The sequence below is a fragment of the Cariama cristata genome, unplaced genomic scaffold (assembly GCF_000690535.1).
Source record: "Cariama cristata isolate BGI_N322 unplaced genomic scaffold, ASM69053v1 scaffold10519, whole genome shotgun sequence".
Classification (NCBI taxonomy): domain Eukaryota; kingdom Metazoa; phylum Chordata; class Aves; order Cariamiformes; family Cariamidae; genus Cariama; species Cariama cristata.
In genome coordinates this window covers 5,748-27,513 of record NW_009634041.1, presented here as the reverse complement: position 1 = coordinate 27,513, position 21,766 = coordinate 5,748, and the positions used below count along the sequence as shown (strand labels likewise).

At 35.0% G+C, this 21,766-nt stretch overlaps 1 protein-coding gene across 1 annotated transcript in view; it reads left to right on the top strand.

The window, feature by feature from the left end:
• The window catches only part of ATG2B (autophagy related 2B), a gene marked incomplete at its 3' end in the record, with an annotated part of 39,542 nt that overhangs the window by 12,049 nt on the left and 5,727 nt on the right, over positions 1–21,766 (top strand). Inside the window, exons 8-31 of the mRNA XM_009707015.1 lie at positions 1,415–1,569; positions 2,156–2,267; positions 2,425–2,686; positions 3,895–4,045; positions 4,580–4,672; positions 4,850–5,038; positions 6,351–6,624; positions 7,449–7,554; positions 8,652–8,844; positions 8,981–9,123; positions 10,278–10,435; positions 10,690–10,862; positions 11,162–11,312; positions 12,162–12,361; positions 13,257–13,337; positions 14,694–14,800; positions 15,071–15,163; positions 16,003–16,073; positions 17,072–17,148; positions 17,388–17,558; positions 18,049–18,190; positions 19,141–19,343; positions 19,834–20,060; positions 20,752–20,860. Of these exons, the coding sequence (XP_009705317.1) occupies positions 1,415–1,569; positions 2,156–2,267; positions 2,425–2,686; positions 3,895–4,045; positions 4,580–4,672; positions 4,850–5,038; positions 6,351–6,624; positions 7,449–7,554; positions 8,652–8,844; positions 8,981–9,123; positions 10,278–10,435; positions 10,690–10,862; positions 11,162–11,312; positions 12,162–12,361; positions 13,257–13,337; positions 14,694–14,800; positions 15,071–15,163; positions 16,003–16,073; positions 17,072–17,148; positions 17,388–17,558; positions 18,049–18,190; positions 19,141–19,343; positions 19,834–20,060; positions 20,752–20,860 (3,641 nt within the window). The remainder of the gene's footprint in view (positions 1–1,414; positions 1,570–2,155; positions 2,268–2,424; positions 2,687–3,894; positions 4,046–4,579; positions 4,673–4,849; positions 5,039–6,350; positions 6,625–7,448; positions 7,555–8,651; positions 8,845–8,980; positions 9,124–10,277; positions 10,436–10,689; positions 10,863–11,161; positions 11,313–12,161; positions 12,362–13,256; positions 13,338–14,693; positions 14,801–15,070; positions 15,164–16,002; positions 16,074–17,071; positions 17,149–17,387; positions 17,559–18,048; positions 18,191–19,140; positions 19,344–19,833; positions 20,061–20,751; positions 20,861–21,766) is intronic.

The window sequence follows — 21,766 nt, the reverse complement described above, 5'->3', positions numbered from 1 at the left end:
GTATACATGTCCCTGCTTCCACTGCCTGTGCATTTCCTTCTTGCCCTTTAGTTTGACCAGCATGTCATGACTCAACCATGCTGGTCTTTTCCCTTCCTTACCTGATTTCTCACGCCTGGGGATCAAGAGCTCTTGCGCTTTATGGAAAATGTCCTTAAAGATATGCCAGCCCTGTTCTGCTCCCTTCTCCTTGAGGGCAGTTTCCCAGGGGGTCCTATTGACTGACGCCTTGAAGAGCTGTAATTTTACTGTCCTGAAATTCAGGGTCCTGACTATATTCCTCACCCAACCCTTATTCCTCAGGAATGTGAACTCCACCAGTGCTTGATCAATGCAGCCCAGACTGCCTCCAGTCTTGACTTCACTGATGAGCTCACTTGTGTTGGTGACCATCAGGTCCAGTATCGCATTCCCTCTGGTAGGGCTGTCTGTTACCTGACTTAAGAAGTTATCATCCATGCACTCCAGGAGTCTCCTGGATTGCCTACAGTTCACCGCGCTACTTTCCCAGCAGATGTCGGGGTGGTTGAATCCCCCAGCATGATAAGAGCCTGTGAGTGCAAAACTTCTTGTAGATGGAGTAAGAAGGCTTTGTCAGTAGACTCCCCTTGATCAAACGGCCTGTAGCAGACACCAACCGCAAGATTCCCTTTGTTGCCTTGGTCTCTAATTCTTACCCATAAGCTTTCAACCTGCTCGTGGCTATTCTTCAGGTACAGCTCTTCACATTCTATCTGTTTCTTGACATAGAGGGCAATGCCTCCACCCTTCCTTCCTCACCTGTCCCTTCTGAACAGCCTGTGGCCATCGATGGCTGTACTCCAGTCATGGGACTTGTCCCACCAAGTTTCAGTAATGGCAAAAAATTGTACTGTTGAATAAAAAATTAACACCTAGTTTAGGTATCAGGCTAGACTTGATTCAGTATTTTGTCAAAACTGTTCGGTAATCTGTATGTTACTGTGCAGAACAGTAAATACACATGCAATGTAACATCTTTCCAAATGCATGGCTGAGGAAATTAAATATAGAATAATAGTTGCATTGCCCTGATATTTATATTTTTATTTGAATAATTTTTGCTGATTATGTTTAATATGAAAATACCAACTTTGTCAAAAGGAGACTGTGTGAATGTATAGAAATTATGCCAATATGAAAATGGAACATTTAACTTTTTTTTCTTATTTATTTTTACTATTTTTTTTTTGCCTTTTTTGTAAATATAATCTCTATCCGTAGATACTACTAGTCTCAGTGTCAAGGGAACTTGGAACTTCTGTGAATAATGTATCTAGCTGGTTATTCTGTCTAGCAGTTAGATTTCTGAACTTAAGAATACATTTCTGTTAAAAGTAAAATTATTTTTTTTTTCATTAGAAAATAACTCTTTACTTTCTATGGTTTTTACTAGAAGAAGAAGTTTTCTTCTCAATGGCTGAAATGGATATGTCTCACAGCCTGTCCTCCCTTCCACCTCTTGGAGACCCTCCAACCATGGATCTAGACTTGTCTTTGACCAGTACATATACAACTACGCCAGCAGGATCTCCACTGAGCACTACAGTGGTAGAGTATTAACTGCATTTAAAATCTTTTTGAAATTAACGCTTTTGTCTGAAACTGTTGCATAAGTATTCTTTACAATATCAAGAACTATTGTAAAATTTAGGACAATTGAAAAGGTTTAGAGCTGATAGTATTCCTTTTCTACTATGGAAATTGTATTTGAAAGTTTCTTGTCTGTTTGGCTACCAAGACAGGAAGTGAAATGTATTTGTATTCCTCAAACAACATAAAAACTATGCTTTTGGTATTGCCATCTTTCCCAAATCTGCTATGTGCCTAGTGTTTTACTTGATGAAAGCCATGGAGAACAGTTGTGCTTTTTACAGAGAAACAGGACAATATGTGCACTCTCATGGAGAAAGCAACTTTAGCTTTAAAAATACGTGGGTGTAGATGGTCATAGAATTAGAAAGTGTAGCCCAAAGTAAAGCATATCTGCATTGTTTAGTTGAGGGCTAATATGCCATGAAATGGCATGCTGTTGATTGTTCATGCATGTATTTTCTTTTTATTCCTTTACCTTAGTATTTATGTTTGGTCTAGCATCTATTTGTCAAATTTAAGAACATATATATTTTTGTTTTAGCTTCAACCAACTTGGGGTGATTTTTTTGATCGTAACAAACAAGAACTGCAACCTCCAAGAGGTTCTTCGCTTACAGCCAACATGATTCACCAGACTTCCTTAAGAAGGACATGTAAGTAAAAATAATGTTTTGCATTCTGCTCCCTAGATAATTCTGGAAATGAATTTTTATGGAACAACTTGGTAAAAAGAAATGAAAATTAAAAGTAAGATGATTTTATAAATGTGTTACTGCTGAAAAATTACGTGAACTTAATTTTGTATTTCAGCTATTCCATCCAGATCTGTTTCTGTGGATGAATCCAGACCTGAGCTTCTTTTTAGACTGGCAGTTGGAACTTTCTCAGTGTCTGTACTTCATATTGACCCTTTACCCCCACCTGAAAGTTCACTGAACCTTAACCCATTGACACCAATGGCTCGGGATTTCTTTACCCGAATAGAAAAGATTGAGCCAGTTAAATTTGCAACAGAAGATTTTCTGTCCTTCCGAGAAGTATTTGCAGAAGCTTGTTCTCATGATCACCTTAGGTATAACTTTGCTTATTAATAAATATAATTAACAAAAATATCTTTTAAGTAAATTTGAATAAAGTAAGTTTTTTTCCATAGGAATTGTCACTTAATATTTGAATTGCATTAGACTTCTTTGATTTCAAAAATGCGTTGAACTTTGGCATCTGTTGTCCAAGACTGGTTTTTGGGGTATGTTTTTTTTGTATGTTTTCTTTTTTTCCCCAATAAAAAAAGAAGAAAAGTACATAAACATTAAAATCAACCTAACTCTTTTCAACAATAGATCAATTAAACTTAGGTACAGTTTCTACCACAGAAATCTAGAGAGTCAAGAATCATTAAGTAAATTATTTCATTAGAAATAGTTGTATTTTAGAGGACTATTTTACAGGGCCTGTAGTCATAGGACAAGTGGCAATGGCTTTAAATTGGAAGAGGGAAGATTTGGGTTAGATATCAGGAAGAAATTCTTCATGGTGAGGGTGGTGAGGCACTGGAACAGGTTGCCCAGAGAAGTTGTGGATGCCCCACCCCTGGAAGTGTTCAAGGCCAGGCTGGACGGGGCTTTGAGAAACCTGCTCTAGTGGAAGGTGTCCCTGCCCATGGCAGTGGGGGTTGGAACTAAGTGATCTTTAAGGTCCCTTCCAACCAAACCATTCTATGATGCTATGATTCTATGACCTTTATTCCAATATAGAGGTTTCTGCTTGAAGGAGCTTAGGGTTTTACTTAGTGCAAAATAGTATATCAGTAGGGATAAAAAGTAAGTATGAGCAAAATCATAAAGTTAGTCAACAGTCTTTTTTTCCAGAAGTTTTTACCATCCCAGTACAGTGTATGAGGTAAAATATTTAAGGGTGTATATATCTTTTCGTACCTTACCTATGTAACTTAGACTTCCTGAGGCGCTTAACCTTTTCATTGTCTATGTAAGGATGTTCGATTCCCAACTTTATGTGAATTGCACCTTAGGTTATATCTAAACCGTTCTTTACAAATTTCTCTACACTGACCATTGTTGAATGTGTAACATAAGTGAGCTCCATTGTCTTTGTTGCTAAAGCTATAATCTATTATAATTAGAATTTTTTCTTGAAGAAATTGACAGCTTTAACAATTTTTAAAAGGATTGTAGTGATCCCTTTTACATGTTTAAATCTTGACTTTTCATAATTTTTATTGTATCATGCTACTTTTCATAGTTCATAATTTACATAATTCAGATTTATAGGTACTGGCATCAAAGTGTCTTATGAACAAAGACAAAGGACTGCCTCTCGAAGTTTTAGTACTGATTTATCCATTGGGGATATGGAGTTCCTGGAATGCCTTTTTTCTACTGACTCTCATTCCATTCAGCCTCACTATACAGAGGTATGTTAAAATACAGGGAATTCCATAGAAAAGAAATGTTAATTGTATAACTCAGAATGATAGATTTTAAAATTGTTGTAATTTTTATTTAATTTTTATTTTTAAAATATATTATGGTCTTAAGATGGAACTTACACTTTAATTGCAAGTTCAAATACTGAACCAGACTACTGTCATACCTGACAGGAATAGCATTAAGTAGCCAAACTTCACTGGTTTACTTCTCTTTTAAATATGCTTGACACAGTTTTGGAATTAGAGTAAATGTTTTCCAAAAACTAACCAATGGAATTGAGCAATGCGAAGGTTTCTTTGGGTGATGATTATGCTTCCAACTCTTTTAATGTTCAGAGACATCCAGTAAAGTGGGTGAATAAGTGGATTGAGTAAGCAGTTGGGCTGGGGCTCTGTTCACTGACTTGAATGTAGGGTTACCTACTGTTTGTTGTAGGTAAAATGTCATAAATATCTTCTCCTGTAGCAACTCTTTCTTTCTTATCTATTAAGTAGTTTTAACTCTATTTTATTCTAAAGCTGCTGACATTTCATTCTGAAGAAGGAAATGATTCTCATGCTATGCCATGCCTTCAACTTCATTATAAGCATTCAGATAATAGAGGACCTCAGGTAAGGTGTGAGATTTAAAAACACTAAGTTTCTGTGTAATAACCTTTGTCTAATCTTGTTCATTTTAACAGAAGAGTATCTTTGTTGTAAAGCAGAGAGTCCTTAACTCTCAGTTATTGTGATTTGTTTCACTATGTTGTTTTTAAGGATGTTAGTGCTTTTTCTCTTTCTTTTCAGGGTAGTCAAGGGAGACTCAGTTCTGTTCCACAGAAAGCAGAGTTACAAATAAAGTTAAGTCCAGTGTTTTGTGAGCTGGATATTAGTATCGTAGACAGATTAAATTCCTTACTTCAACCACAGAAACTAACCACAGTGGAGATGATGGCATCTCACATGTATGCTTCTTACAACAAGCACCTAAGTCTGGTAAGTTAAAAGTGAAATTGATCAATAAACTTGCTGATTTTTTGGAGGAGGAAGGCAGGATGGCACTAAGGCTGAGATTGCTAATTCTGATTGATTTGTGGTGGTTGGGTTTTTTTGTTTGGTTTTGTGTGTTTTTTTTTTTTTTGTTTTGGTTTGTGTTTGGTTTTGTTTTTTTCTTCTGATACAGAACAGGAGTCATCTGACGTAGATACTCATTTTAGAGTTCAGTGATCACATGCTTGATAACAGACCTAAAGACAATGGTAACTGCTTCACAAACTGCCTAAGTTCTCAGCTTCTTGAAGCAAACAGAATTGGGCAAAAAAGAGGAGTCTTGACTGCTTCTAATCCCTAATCTGTCCCATCATGCTCTCCAGCAGCTGATATAAACTATTGCTGACAATTCCATGTTTATATTGAAATCTTTAGGTGTCAGAGTCAGCCCAGTGGCCTCTGCTGTGCCTTACCTACTCTTGGGGTAGGTAATAGAAAAGATGGGGAGCATGTGCATTGCGTTCTAGAGATCAGGGACCAACAGAAGAAATTGGAGCTTGTCTGTCTTGGTTCAGGTTGTCAATAGGATTTAAGTCTTAGTGTATTTAGCACAATAACATTAAACTTGAAGGCCTTTTTTGAAATACTTCAGGAAGGATTAATACAGTTAACTGATTTTCTACACAGCAACAAATACCTTCATGTAACTTTATTGCTGCATTGATTACAGAAAAATTAGTCTTCCAAACTTGTTTAAGAGAATAGTCATTTAAAAATTTATAAGACATCAGTAATTTCTATCAATATGGTTATGTTCTGAAAATTTTATTATTTTCGATGATGGTCAGCAATAAGCTATGCTCGGGGAGGTTTTCAGTGACACATCAGTGACAGGAGCTGGAAGCCATGACTTGCTGAAAGGGGCAAGTATGTGTGATAGTAGTTCCTGGCTTCTCAGCAGTAGCGTTTTTTAAAAAAAAAACTCCGTGAGACTGGACAGTTCCTAACTGCAGCTGAGTATTGTTTAGTACTCTCACGTTCTCATTTAAGAGGAAAAAAATACAGGTAGCCATTTTTTTGAAAGATTGCTAACCTCTGCAATTAATTGACTTCTAGCTAAGTAGAATCTTAACAGCACCAATAATAGAATATTCCAAGAGTGATAATAATTGGTCCTAATATGTGTGTTTTGTGTGATAGATGAAAAATTAATATTTATCATCTTGAGATATTACATTGTCTAAAAGCTTTCCCCGTAGTAATTTTTAGTGCTATTTTCTCCAATTTAGAATTTTTTTTACTTTATTTTGTTTTTTAGCATAAAGCATTTACTGAAGTTTTTCTGGATGATTCACATACTCCTGCAAACTGTCGAGTTTCCATTCAAGTCACTGCTCCAACATTAAATCTGTCGGTTCGCTTCCCAATACCTGACCTACGGTCAGATCAGGAAAGAGGACCATGGTTTAAGAAATCACTTCAGAAGGAGATACTTCATCTTGAATTTACAGATACAGAATTTAAAACTGAGTTTATAGGAGGGTCAACTCCAGAGCAAGTTAAATTAGAACTTACCTTTAAAGAGCTAACTGGTAAGAGTATTAACATTATATTAAAATATTCTTTTTTATTTTCCCAAATATTATGTAGCTGAGACAAAGGTCCTTTCATATGGATTAACAGAGGGAGCATCTTTCCACCTGAATTTTGGAGCAGATATCTCTGCTGCACTGTAGTATTCTGTACTAAATACCAGCGTAAGTCAAAATAATGCTGCTAAGAGGAGAGGCTAATGTATGTAGGTGTGGTGCTTGCATTCTTGTTTTTGAGATCTGAGCTATTATTTCTGTTATTTTCTGTGATACTATTATACCAGTTTGTTTCAATTTAGGGTATCTCTGGGATATCTATCATGGTGTTAAGGTAACTTTTCCGGATTTGTAGGGGGGATACTACAGCTATGCAAATTAGGAATCTCTAGTCTAGAAATGAAGTGAATGATATCCTAAATAACTGTCATTGAAAAAACTTTAGTACTTTTATGCCTCTTAATATCTTCCAAAGTACTAAATCTGTGAGACTGGTTTATATTTGCAACCTTCTCTGCCGATTTGTCATTCCATGTACTTTTCAAGGGTGTGACAGTGTAGTGATGCTATAAATGTAAATCCAGATATCCGTGCATTAGAAGCATTCTGTTTTTCAAACTGCTCCTAGCTAGGAGATAATGTGAAATAATTTTTGTTTCTAAAAATTGATATTTAAATTTTGGAGGAAAAGATGACAAAATTTGTATAAGTACCTCAGTAATAGCATTGACAAGTTACCCTGTTGAACTCCAACCTGAGGAACAGACAACCTGAAATTAGCACTTGTCATTCCTATGTTAATTTTTTAAAAATCTTTTTCTATTCAGGTTCATTTGAAGAGGATAATGCGGAAGCACCAATAAAATTTTTTCAAGTGTCTGGTGGCATAGATGGAGATATAACATCATCATCAGACAATTTTGACTGGCCTCGGTAAAATAATTATTTTTTAACATGGGTTATTTGGATTTTTATGAAGCACAGTTATTTTTCTAATCTTAATCCAGACTGCCTGTGTGGTAAATGCTTTAAAATAATTTGCAAAGAACAAACGTCTAACTATTGAAAAGAACCTAAGAATTTATTTAAAAACCCCAAAACTTCTATATTTATGATAAAGCAAGGTGGTTTTAATGTATAATGGTTTCTGCTTAGGCTTGAGTAAATTTCAGTGAAAGTTAGGTGAATGATTAGAGACTGAAATTTTCTCCCGTGGTTTTTTTTTGTTTGGGTTTTTTTTTTTTTTTTTTGGTCACTTTACCTTTTCTCAAACTTCTACATTCAAGACTGAATACCAAAGGAAAAAAAAACCCACAGTCAAGTTTTGCCTCAAAATATTGATATAAGCTGGTATAAAGCCAAAACAACAATGAGAATAATTATATTGTGACTGAATTATTGCAACTTATGTCACATGTAAGGCGATACAATACTACACAGTTACTGAACAGAAGGAGCTAACAGCTGTAGCATGTAATAAGATGTTTAAAGAGTCAATTTTAGATTTGCTGCAGAGTTTACCCCGTATGTTTTTTGGCACAAAATTTACTGGCATTCTGACAGCATGTTTGTAGGGACATTTTTTCACTGTGACTTTCTTTTATAATGGTACAACTAAATTTTTGTACAACAATGTGTACATGTAATATACTATATCATGTAGCAGAGCATTTTTTAATAGCAGTTGATGGTCTAATGATAGAAGCATTATTTTGGGAGAGTGCTAGGTTTTTCTTAGGTCACCAAATGGTCACCTGATGAAGTTGAAAAAAGCAGACACTAACCTTTTTGCCTGATGATTCTTTATCCATGTCCCTTTGTGCCTGTAAGTTTGGTGTTTTTCTTAATAGTATCGCTTTGTCTAACAAAATACGTTACTGTCTAATAAAAGAAATCCCTGTTCTTTCAGCTATTTAATCTATGTATATTTAATGGCTAGACAGTAGAGCTAGGGCACATGTGACTGTGCATCAACATAAAAATTCTAAGCATCTCTAATGGCTTATTCTGCGTAACTTCTCCAATGTTAGGATTGTATTGAAAATAAACCCTCTGGCTGTGCACTCTATTCTGGAAAGGATAGCAGCTGAGGAGGAAGAAGGTGATAATAACTTCCAAGAGGAAGAAGAAGGAGGGTCTCATTCTTTGAAGGATGTCTGTGATATTAGAAGACCAGAGCCTTCTCCTTTTTCTTCTCGTAGGGTCATGTTTGAAAATGAAGAGGTACTATAAGATTTTATTATTGCTTTGTGCTTATGGTAGACAAAATGAATATATTTTCTCTACTTTATATGCACCTTCTGGCTTCCAGTTTTGGTTTTTTACTTGAGAGTTTGTTTGTTTTTTTTTTTTCTTTCAGATGGTGATGCCAGGAGATGTAGTTGAAATGACTGAGTTTCAGGATAAAACAATTAGCAATTCTCATTATGTACTGGAACTCATGTTACCAAACATTCACTTAACATTACCAAACAAAAGCTTTTATGAAAAACTTTACAATAGGCAAGTATGATAATTGTTTTGCATGGTTATCATGACTTGTACTTCTAGTTCTGTGTTCATTGTTGATAAAAGCAATTGAATGAGCAGCTATAACAGGAATTCCTTTGTATAGTTTTCTAAGAACATTAAATGCTATATTTTATTCCAAGTTAACATCAGAGACGCCATTGTGTCATGTATCTGATCGGTGCCATAGCAGCCAGCTGCTAAAAAGTGTTTGGCAGATCTTATGAACAAAGAATGAAGTTAAATAGTCTCTTGCTTTCAGTGAATACCTCATGAACAGAGATTTGAACAATGTTTCATTTTACTCTAATCATTCTGAATTCTTCTTTATAACTAGATCATTGTACTTGAAAAACTGTTGCCAATTTTATTCTTTCCTTTTTATTCAGTGATTCTCCATCTAAGAATTAAGAGTCCACAAGGCAGGCAGGGGTAAAAACACTAATGACCAAGTTTTGTAAGCCTTGCAGAGGCTTACGAAAATGTAGAGAAAGTGAACCCAACTTACAGATCGGTGTTCAGCATTTATTTCTGTTTGTTTTCTGTCTGAAAAAAAGAAATACAACTGGATTAAATCCACCTAAAAAATAAGTATCATGCTACGCATTAGCTACATGGAGATGCTGATCTATTTTAGCCTCTGATAGGCATTTGTTTACTTGCAAAGCATTTTTTTCCACTTCCAAAGTGGCAAAGCTGAACTTTCATTGAATATTCTGTCGGTGTACTTCTGTACTGAATGTCACATATATTTTTACCCCAACAGACACAAACTCACTTGAAATCAAAAGAAATAATGTTTCCTGCAACTTTGCTTGAAAATTGATGTGATCAAAATAGAGTTTTGTCACCCTGCCCTCCAACCTATGGAGCTAATACACACCTACTAATAGAGGCTTTTGTCTCACTGTCAAATGTTAGACTTTGATATGTGCGTACCATAATTACAGGAAAAAAAGTAACTTTATTTATTGCATTGACTCATATTTTATTTCTTCTTGTACTCTTGAACTTTTTTTCTCTTCCTTGTTTATGAAATACGAAATATGTTATATGCAGTCTGCAAAGGAAATATTGCTTGACTGACCTTTATATTAAGTGGGAATATAGTCATATATTTTATATAGTGATAATGTATTTCTTCCTAGGATCAGCAATGATTTATTGTTGTGGGAACCCACAGCTCCATCTCCTGTAGAAACATTTGAAAACCTTTCATACGGTGTTGGACTATCTGTGGCCAGTCAGCTCATCAACACTTTCAGTAAAGACAGCTTTAGTCAATTTAAATCTGCAGTTCATTATGGTAATACACTTAATAAATCATCTAGAACTATAATGATTCAAAAGCATAATTGGCTAAAGTGGTTAAGGTGATAGTGGAAAGTATTTGTAAACTTTTAAGAAAGGGTTTACTTAACCAAGAAGGAAAAAATGTAGTTTACTGTTTAATTAAGTAAAATAAATATGAAATTGCATCACATTACTGATGGAAAAACAATGAGTTATTTGCATAATATGTGTACTAGCTACAGAGTTGGTTTTCATTTTATCTATTAGATGATGAAAGTGGATCTGAGGAAGAAACACTACAGTATTATTCCACTGTTGATCCAAACTATCGTTCACGCAGAAGGAAAAAGATTGACTCTCAGAATAAGAACTCCCAAAGCTTTCTGTCTGTTCTGCTAAATGTGACACATGGATTAGTGTCAATATTCACAGATGTAAAGGTGAGACACTGGGGCTGGAAAAAGTTGTTCTATTGTTTTGACCATGGGATCCCCTTCACGCTGTATGTACTGTTTTTGGAAGGAACATGTGTTCATAACAGTAATTCTGTAATCTTCATATTATTGTACTATAACTAGACAATACTTTCGATACTTTCGCAATTCTGTTTGCTTTACATGAGAATAATTGAATGCAAGCAGAAAAACATGTATTGGTAGCAAGCATTATGTCAGTTTAGACTGTTTAACTGCAGTAAACTCAGCAACGAATCATTTTATCATTTCCATTCTTCCTTCAGCAGGATGATGGAAATACACTGGAAGGAAAATACGGCGAATTCTGGTTTGAGTTCAACAGTGGTTCACTTTTCAGCGTGACTAAATATGAAGGCTTTGAGGACAGACATTATGTTTGTCTCCATTCTAGCAGCCTCAATTTATATCATCAAGGTAGGGTGGAATTGAGGTGGCTCTGGGACTAAATTTGAAATGAGATAAGCTTGAAGTTTCTTTAGGAGAAGTGCTGTCTTTTTTTTCTCCCCCCCCACCCCCCGATAGTGTATCATTTGGCACACTAGATTTAGTTCATGGCTAATGCTCCTAAATGCTACAGTGATACAATTTCATGATAAATGTATTTACTTAGTTAAAGTTTAACTCAAACTTTCCTTGGAAATCGCTGGCCTTTAAAGGTATTGTGGTCTTTGCTGTCCAGTCTGTTCTTTATTATGAAAGTACGCATTTCCTACATGTTATTGGTTATTTAATTTAAAAAGATACAGGTTACCAGTTGCTGCTGAATCTGTCCTGGGTAGGTGAAGAATTTTAAGTTGACTATGTAGTTTGTATGGCTGGTAACCCCTATGCAGTTGAACCTTTTAAGGTTTTCCCTTCAAATGTCTCTGAATCAGTGGTAAAGTTAATGGATTTTCAGTGCAAGGCTTAATTATTGTATGTGTAGAGTTTAACCTGACACCATCTCATAAAATGGAGAGACATATTCCTATCTGTCCATGTAACTCATAAGAGATTTGCGTCCTTTATTTCAACTTTGCCATTTTGTTGAACAAATAAAAAAACAAACCCTGTAGTCACATTGAAAACTTTAGCTAGAACTATGGTTTTAAATATTGGATCACCTGTAACCTTCCCTTCACAATTTTTGTTTGTCAGTGTGCATGACTAACTTTGGTAATTAAAATAATTTTAAAGGCATTAAGCATAAAAAGGGTTTTCTGTAACTATTCATCAGTAACAACTTTGAAGCACCAAGTAACTCATTCTAAATTCTCTTTGCAGGTATGGTAGATGGGGTCGTTCCTTCCTCTGAAGTACGACTGCCCAGCACAATACGTCCCCATTGGTTAGAACCTACTATTTGTTTTTCTGAAGAAGATGGTCTTAGTAGGACTACTTCAGATGGTGTAGGAGTAGATTGTCCAAGTATGCTGACTGTTGCAGTCAAAATCCAATCAGATAAAATAGAGAGCAATACAAAGGTTTGTGTTTTTAAGTGTGTGCTTTTATAAATTGAGTTATCTCAGTTTATATAGAAGCGTCTAGATGTGGGGTTCCAAGGGTTATAGATGAGGAAACCACAAAAATCTGAGCCATTCATCCTCAAACTGTAATTTTCTGTTTGAATCTTTTGGGTGGATTGTAGAATTTAAATATCAGCATAATTTACTAATTCTTCCAATGCTTCACTTTACTGATCACGCTATATTTCTTTACTGAATGCATTTCTTGACCAGTTGACTTTTTTCTTCTTTTTCTTTGGTTGAGTTTTAATCTGGTGCCAAACCAGGCAAGAACAAATGTAAAGAGTTAAAAGCCTTCTGCTCAGCTTACTAGCAGTGTCATCTAATAGGCAGCTTTTGCTTACCTATTTGGAGTGGCACTGGTAAATAAGCGGTACGTTTGGCTTTGACCGTAGCATTCATTAGCATGGCTAAAAGGTGACCTCTTAGCTGTCATAGTGGTGACAAACAGGTTGGTAGAGTTATCTAGAGAAGAAGGAATCTACAGACCAGCACAATGTCACAGGGACTCAATTGACTCAGGTTTGAACAGTATAAGAAGGAGCTATATTGGGTTGGTACTCCTGGTAATTCCTGGTGAATCCCAGAATGAATGAACAGGTAGCCTGCCTTCCTTCCTCACCACCACAAAATTGTCATTTCTAAACTATCCTTTTGCAAAAAGTGTTGGACTGTGTTAGCCAAGGTTGCTGTATTTGGAAGCAAGGTTTTTTGAATGTTTAATCCTGGCCTAGTCCTTTCTTTATTTCTAGACACTTACAGATTCTGGAGCAGAAGGATGACTGTTTCATAATCTAGATGTCAAAGTTACATGTATTTCATGTAAACTAACTCGTGAAACTTTCCTGTGCAGGAATTTCTAGTTGCTGTTGGACTAAGAGGAGCCACCCTTCAGCACAGAGTACTGCCTTCAGGTTTAAGCTGGCATGAGCAGGTCAGGTTGCTACAGTTTTCTCTGCTACATCCTCAATTTCAGTCTCATTACTTTAACAACTGTTCTAAGTATCAGACTAAACCTTGATGGAAAAATCTTTGTGTTAGGTTGTGTCTTACTATCTTAGTCTGCTATTGAAGGTGTTATTCTTTACTTTCTTTCTTGTCTGTCTTTGAGACCATTTCTTACTTGTGTATTCATTTGCTACAGTTCCTCTCAGCATCGTAAATCTCTGCTCACAACTTGTCAGGGAGATTCTGGGGCTTTTTGGGGTCTCTTTTTAAAGTTGAAATGGAATATATCTGTAATCCAGTGCTGTCCAAGTACTTAGATAATCCTTGACGTAAAAAATCACCCTCAAAACAAACATACGTGCTACTTGCAGCACTGAAAATATTTCTGTATTTTTCCCTTCTGCTCGCATCATTCCTCAAGTCCCCTTTTTCCCTTGTCAGTTTCCTGTTTTACATTGTTTGAATAGCAGTAATGGAGAAGACTACTTTGGGGAAGTAGTAAGCGGCAGTTTACATAAATGCTTGTAAGGCAAACTTCTGAATTAGAAGGGTTGTATTGATTATGTGTGGATGTAGAGGTATAGCACAGCAAACATGGCTAGAGACCCTTGATCCAGAAGCTGTGTGTAAGCATGCATGAGCTAGGACATGTCATTGAGCACAGTAGCAATATAGTTGCATGTACTTACACCATACTGGATTACAGATAGTAAATCCTGACATTGAAGCTTATCCTCTTTATCCTCCAGCATGTATGGTATGCTTATTTTTACATGCATTTTTATTGTGTAACTGCATGGAGCTGAACTTTGTGCTGTGGACTCCTCTGTGTCATTACTTTCTTGTCAGCATGGTATTCCTATGTGTTCATGTAGCGTGCTTTACATAGTGTTGCTTATTTGCTCTGTGAATTTTTGCTCAATTAACATTGCCTGTAGTGCGCTTGGGAATCTTTTTTGGAGGGGGAGGAGGAAATAAAAAACTGGCTGAAAAGGTAGGTAGAGGAAACGATTAAAAGGCTAGCAGTGTTGATATGTCCCAGGCTTGGAACTATGACAAATCTTAAAGAGGAGAATAGGAGTTTATTTTATGCAGTAATACATGAAAAGCAATATACGCAATGTACATGCGCATATTTCTTGCCCCCTCCCAAAGAATAAGAAAGATAACTTGAAGATAACTTTAACGATGTACAGTATTACAAGAAAATTACTCCCTTTTCCTTCTGCTAATCAAACATTTTATTGTCATACCTATTACAGATTTTTTCTTTCCTAATGCATAATGGTTTATTAATTTAACAGATATTGAAGTAATATAATAATATGTATGTCATTTTTAGATTTTATATTTTTTGAACATTTCTGATGAGCCTGTTCTGGGATATAATCCTCCAGCTACAATTACAACTTTTCATGTACATCTGTGGAGTTGTGCTCTTGATTACAGGTAAATAAAATGCAAGTGTATGTCACTTGATGGCACTGTAGTTATATGTTTATTCTTTAGGAACATTTGACTTTGCATATTGTAAAAAATATTTATTTAGACTTGTTTGGAAAAAGTACTTAACAGAAATCCCTTAAACTGTAAGCAATGTAAGGTAGAATAAGGACTTGCCTAGGCCTGGGAAGATCTCATTAGGTAACCTGTGAGACTTTGATTGCACTTCTAAATAGATACAGAGTATTAATTTTTTTTTTTCCTATTTGTTGTTAGGCCCTTGTTTTTGCCAGTCAGATCTCTACTTACTGTTGAAACTTTCAGCATTTCCAGCAGTGTTGCAGTAGATAAATCCTCTTCTACTCTCAGGTATAATTTAAGTGATTGTGAAACATAGAAGCTCCTGTAAAACTTGTAATGCCTGTCTGCTTTTTTGACCTAGGAAACATTCGTGTTGTGTAAATGATCACACTAGTTTGAATATTTTGAAATATACTTTGCTCATGTGTAATCCCTCTGTTTTATTAGGTTAAATACATCTTTTTTTTTCAGTTTGATTGCTTTCTTTAACAACTAGCAATTCTGCAATTTTTAATACAGTTAAGACATACAGTTAAGACATACTGAAATGAAATGGTGTCTATTTTGTTAGTTAGTAACATCTTAAGATTTCTTAAAAATTTTCTTATTTGGAGACAGTGTATTAATTAAGGAAATATTTAGTGATTACTGAACATGTCTGTAACTTTTAAATAATTTTACTTACAACTTTAGTTGAATATTCATTCTGTTAAACTTGTTTTGATGTGAAAAATCTGCCAAGTTCCTTGTTACTATTGATAAAACCTTATAAATGACCTTTGAAACAAATGTGTCTGTTACTTTATTGAAAAGAAAAAAAAGGCAAAAAAGGAAATAAGTGTTTAATTTTATATGCCAAAAGCATTACTTTTTATTCTAGGAAGGATCAAATATGTAAATTGTGCAAATAAAATACAATTAGCGATGGCGAGAATATCTTGCATTGGTTAATTACCAATGGATTTAGAAATTATGAAAGGTTAAAGTGAAGAATTTGGATTTAAGATATGCTAGATATATTTGTGTTTTTAAATTTTTTTTTCTATACCAATTTCTTTTGTCTGGTGAATTGCACAGCATTTCTCTAGCCTGTTAATTTCACCTTGGTGTTTTTTTTTGTCTTTTAGGATAATTTTAGATGAAGCTGCTTTGCATCTGTCTGACAAGTGCAACACTGTTGTGGTGAACCTCCATAGAGGTAAGGATCTTTTAGGTGTGACTAATGAATTGCAGAGCCTAAAAAAACAAAATTACAGGCATATTCAGCCTATATAAAGGTTATTGAAGAGGTCTGAGGAGATAAGAAGCAGCAAGTTGAATACGAATGAATAATGTGGTGTTGATGACAATCTGTTTGGATTTGTGGATGCAGAGGTATGTCAGAGAATAGCAACTTGCAAGTCCTTCATTTTCTTGTTACAGTTCCATAATGGGTATTTGAAAAAGGCCTATTTTTAAAAATCTGGAGTTGGCTCAGAAAGAGATCTTCATAGGAAAGAGATCTCATTTTATGAGATGTATATTCTAAATAGTTGAACTTGAAAGGTATTATATGGCACAGAGTTCTAGGTTCTGGAAAGAATGATGCCAGCTGGTTTACTGTCATTCATATAGTAAAAACCTTTATGGACTGAGAAACTCGAATCAATGTTTAAAAAATGAATTGGAGAAATAATGAAACCCTGTGCCCACAAATGTATGTATTTAGCTTAGGTAAGAGATCTCTAGTGAAGGACGGCATAAAGATATGCCTGTTTTCTATAAACCAGAAAGAGGGGAAATAGGTTATTCATCGTACTGAAAGATTAGTACAATGGGAAAATGTCCTCTCTCTCACTTCAACTAAAAAAACTGCTAGGATCCTTAGTCACCCAGCTTCTGTATGCCTCTATTTCTCCAACTCACACAGATGGGATGAGGATAAATACCTTAGAAGATTACACTGCACACAGATGGTGGCAGTGGGAGTGATATATTGGATTGAAAAGATTTGAGTTCTTGATTTGAGTAGCTGAAACTTGAACTCTGAGAGTATTCCTCATAAAAGAAGGAAATGCAGAGATACAAAAGGTTTTGATAGAAAAGATCCCTTTTTATGCCTATGTTACTTCTAATGGTTTAATAACAAAAGGTACATAGTAAGGATGATGTTTTATTAAGTCTTAATTGTTTTCTTAATTACTCATTGTCTCTCAGATTATGTTCGTGTTATGGATATGGGACTGCTAGAACTAACCATTACAGCAGTAAAATCTGATTCTGATGGTGAAAGAGTAAGTATTTAATCACAAATAAAAATAAAATGTAAAATCTTCATGACAGATTGTGATTTGAAAATTACTTTGTTATACTTGGAATCAAGGAAGGTTTTTCAATTTGTGTACTATTTTTTTTTTAAGTCCTTTTTGACTAGTTAAGTAACAATTTAAAAACAACTGTGTACAGATGCTATTTTTATGGAACCATAGGTTCATTTGAAATATAATCTTATATTTTTATTGTTGCTATCTAGACTAAGCCACGTTTTGAGCTGCACTGTTCCAGTGATGTAATCCATATTCGTACCTGCTCCGATTCATGTGCTGCACTAATGAATCTCATACAATATATTGCAAGTTACGGTGATTTACATCCACCCACTAAGACAGAGATTAAACGTGGAGTTAGCAAGCCAAAAATGAAGGTATAAAATGGCAAAATAATATCAACTTGACTTTATGCGTCCTAGTAATATGTTTTAATTTTGATATCCCCATTCTGTTTCCAAAGAATATGAGATTTCCCGTGAAGAAATTGACAGATTGCATCTAACTGAAAATATACTTGAGAGTAAAATAGTGCTTTTTTTTTTTTTCCCTGCTTTGGTCACTACTTAATATTTTAAAATATTTTGTGCTGTTTACCTGTTGTACTTTATTCTTATCTAAACAAGGAAATTCCAGGACATGTATGAGCTGTCCAGGTATTCTTATCTAAATACCCTGTACCATGATGTTCTAACCTACTTTGAGTCATCTAGCTTTGAGTTTCAGCTCACTTCATTATTTATAAAGTTAAGGTATTACTTCTTAACAGTTTACGAGCTGTGCATCAAGGCGTTCTAGTAAAATCTTATTCAGCACAGTACCACAGTTGTCTTTAAGATCTAACTATGTATAGTTCCTCTCCTACAGGTAGAGACCTTTAGCCAACCATCTTCCCATGGACCGGTCCTTGCTGAATCAGAGCAACAAATTTTACGGGATTTGATGAGTGATGCAATGGAGGAAATTGAGACTAAACAGACTGCTTCTGCCATGAAGCCAGAGTCTAATGGTAATTACCCTCTGAAGGCATAAGTAAACATAAAGTACAACCTTTCTGGAAGGAAAGTAAGATTGAAAGTTTTGTGTGTGTAGAGATGGTGCAACAAGAATGGGAGTGTACCTTTGTCTGAAGTCTTCGAACTATCAAACAGATTCTTGCTTTTAATAACAATAATGCGAAAGTAATTTGATTCTAGTCAAATACACATACTCAGATACTGAAAACAGCAAGGAAGGAGTCTGACTTTATAGGACTCTGTCAAGACCCCAAATTCTCTAGCAGTGTAAGTTAATATGGGTGTAAGTTTATATGGCATACTGCTGTGTGGAGGAATTGAAGACCTCAATTCTGTGTAGGAAGGCAGTCCAGGAGGATGATCCAGTTATGAGTCACAGAAAGAACTTATAGCTAAGAGGAAATCTTTCAACTTGCAGATATGACAAGATAATTGATCTTATCACAGGATTATAGCTTCTGCATCATGACTAGAGTTAAATCCCGGTTTAAATTGGCTAGGGGTTTTGTACTGTAAATAGAGAATTTCACTATTTCCATGATGTTTGGTCCTGTTTTTGATGGTGGAAGGTGAGCAGTCAGTGTAATACTGAAAGTTATTGATGCTGTGGTCTTACTACCAGAATGAGAAACTTGGACACAAAAATGCTTTTGTTGTATCTGTGGGGGTTTTTACATATAGTTTTTCTATATTTTTGTCAGTTCATCTCTACTATTAACTAGTTACAATTACATTGTAATCACTTTCAATTGTACAATAGATTAATTTTTGAATTTTTTTTTATACAAGGAATTGATTCAAGATATAGTAAGCAAATTCCCTTGATGTAATTGAAGTAACAAATTTTAGTTAACTATTAGGTTATTTTGTTCATATTTTTATATTTTGTAAAAATTTTTCCACTGAAACATGTTTTTTCTCCACCCCCTCCTTCAACTCCCAGGAGTTTTGGATGACAGATCGCAAACTCAGGAGCCATCTTGCTCAGATCTCTTCCTGTTTCCAGATGAAAGTGGAAACGTCTCACAAGATCCGAGTCCCACTTATGCTTCATTCACTCATCGCCTGATAAATGAGGCCATGGGAGATGTTCCTTCAGAAAGTGATGACTTCTGCATTCTTTTTGCACCCAAAGTTGCTGTTGCTGTAAGAACCTTTGAGAATTACTAACATTATCAGTGGGCAGAGTAGCAGAAAAGTAATCTCTGTTTGAAAGGACTACATGCATTGTTACTGTTAGGAATGAATGCAAGTATTTTTAAATTACTATTTTTCTATATCTCAGCAGTATGTAATTGTTCTCTGATCTGAATATTATATTAAAGTATATTGGCAGTTTTCCTACATTGGCTCTTCCATGTTTTTTTGTTGATTTTCAACTCCTGTTCTGTTTGATTTACGGCTTGGATGAGAATTATTTTTTTTTCTCTACTTCTCAGCTTCTAGTTTATTTTTATGTGCTTTTGTCTTTAAGTTATTTTATAAGAATCATTCCTAAACCCAGTCTGTGTTGTATAAACTTTACAAGGCAGTGCAGAATATTTTTTTTTTTTCTTTTCCATAGGAAAGAATCGGACATCTCAATAAAGAAAGCAAATTTCACCTTCTCAATGCTATATACTTTTTTTTTAATTAGGAAAAAGAGGAAGAGCCAATAATAAAAATAATGGTTGATGATGCAATTATCATAAAGGAAAATCATTTCAGCCAACCTATAAAAAAGACAGATACAAGCAAAGCTCCCCTTCATTTTCCTGTTCCTCTGGTGCGCTATGTTGTAAAGGAAATCTCTCTTATTTGGCATCTTTATGGCGGAAGGGATTTTGGGAGTGCACCACCAACATCTCCGGCTAAAAGTTTCATGTGAGTATTTGATGTAATTCCATAGATTAGAACATTTCAAAATACTTAATTTTCCTTTGATTTAAGGTTAATCTCACTATTCAATCTCAAGTCTCCCTCGCTTGCTTCTTTGCTCCCTCCTCACAAGGAATCAATTGTAGAATGGTTTGGATTGGAAGGAACCTTAAAGATCATCTAGAATCTTCTTACTCAGTTTAGCTCCACACACCAGAGTATGTTTTTCCTGTGTCAACCTGGACAAGCTGGGTTTGGTTTTGGTGTTTTTTTTGGGGGATGGAGAGATGGGTTTGCTTTTAAGGGTTATATTAGAAGTTAATATAAGAAGAGATTGGGGCTTAAGCAGCATAAGAGACTATTGCTATGGTAGCTGGAGTCTGGTTTTCAGGATGTCATGTGAGCAAAAGAGTAATTAATATTATCCCAGCCAAAATTAAGGCCATGTTTTATGAATGTTAATTTAGTGGAAAGCATACATGTAGCATTCTGCTTAAGTATGCTTTACTTGAACAATAAAAAGAAAATATTTGATTAACAATAAGACAACTTCCAGTATTTTTTTTGTATTTTCTAGTATTTTTCTATTGTAACCATTTATATCCAGTGAAACACACAGGCTTTTGGTGTTAGATTAACAGGGAGATAACTTTAAGTTTAATTTGCAAAAGTGTGTTTTTCTTTTTTATTTCCCCAGAAGTCCCCATAGTTCTCCTTCTCATACACCAACAAGGCATGGACGGAGTACAGCATGTGGGGGAAGAGGAAGGAACCCAGACTTCCTAATGGAAATACAATTAAGCAAGGTGAATGACAGAAACAGCTTCAGCCATAACTGACTATGTGCAAATATCTTTACATGTTATATCTATTTGATAACAGCTTTCCATTAGAATTCAGTAGAATTTCTTCCATTAGTATCTACATCTAAGCAATCACTTTGAAGGCAATGAATTCAGAATTTGTCTAACAAAAATGTGTTTGTTCTTCTAGCATAGTATTTACTTGCTTGAATAAACTTGTTTCTAAAGGTGAAGGATATTTATTATATTCTTAAAGTTTTTATTATGACCACCTCTTACAACTGCTGTCCTGTTTTTCTGTCTTCAGTTTTGTTCTGGATTGATACACCTATTATGAAATTAAATGTTCTAGCAAAATAACCAGGATGTAGATTTGTTGAGACACTCAGTGTATCAGTTGATGGTAAATGGATATTAAATAACATCCAGTTACATCATGATATTATTCCTATATTTCCCCTAACATATTTAGCACCCTTCAGAGATAAGTATGTTACTGGTGTTTTTAAGCCCATACTTAGCTCTAACATAAAAACTAGATGCTTGATTCTGGTGCTGTGAAGAATATTGGCAAGGAGTTAACAAAATTTCATGTTAAATGGATCAATAACAAAATCTTTTTAAAATAAGGTTTTCTCAAACCTTTCTGTAAACATGAAAGGTACTACATAAAACTAAATGCCTTTTATAGTCTATGTGCATTTCTAGAGCTTGAAATTCATCCCATTAGTACTTCAGACTTGCCAGAAGTATTTGATACTTATTTTAGCCTCGTCTAGAAAAACTGTGACGTTGCAATAAAAAAGAGGAAAAAGGGAAACGTTTAATATTCCACGTGGAAAACTTTGTATGTAGAAGTATAGCAATCTCTCTTAATTTACAGGTATTTAATGAGTTGTTAGTACTGGC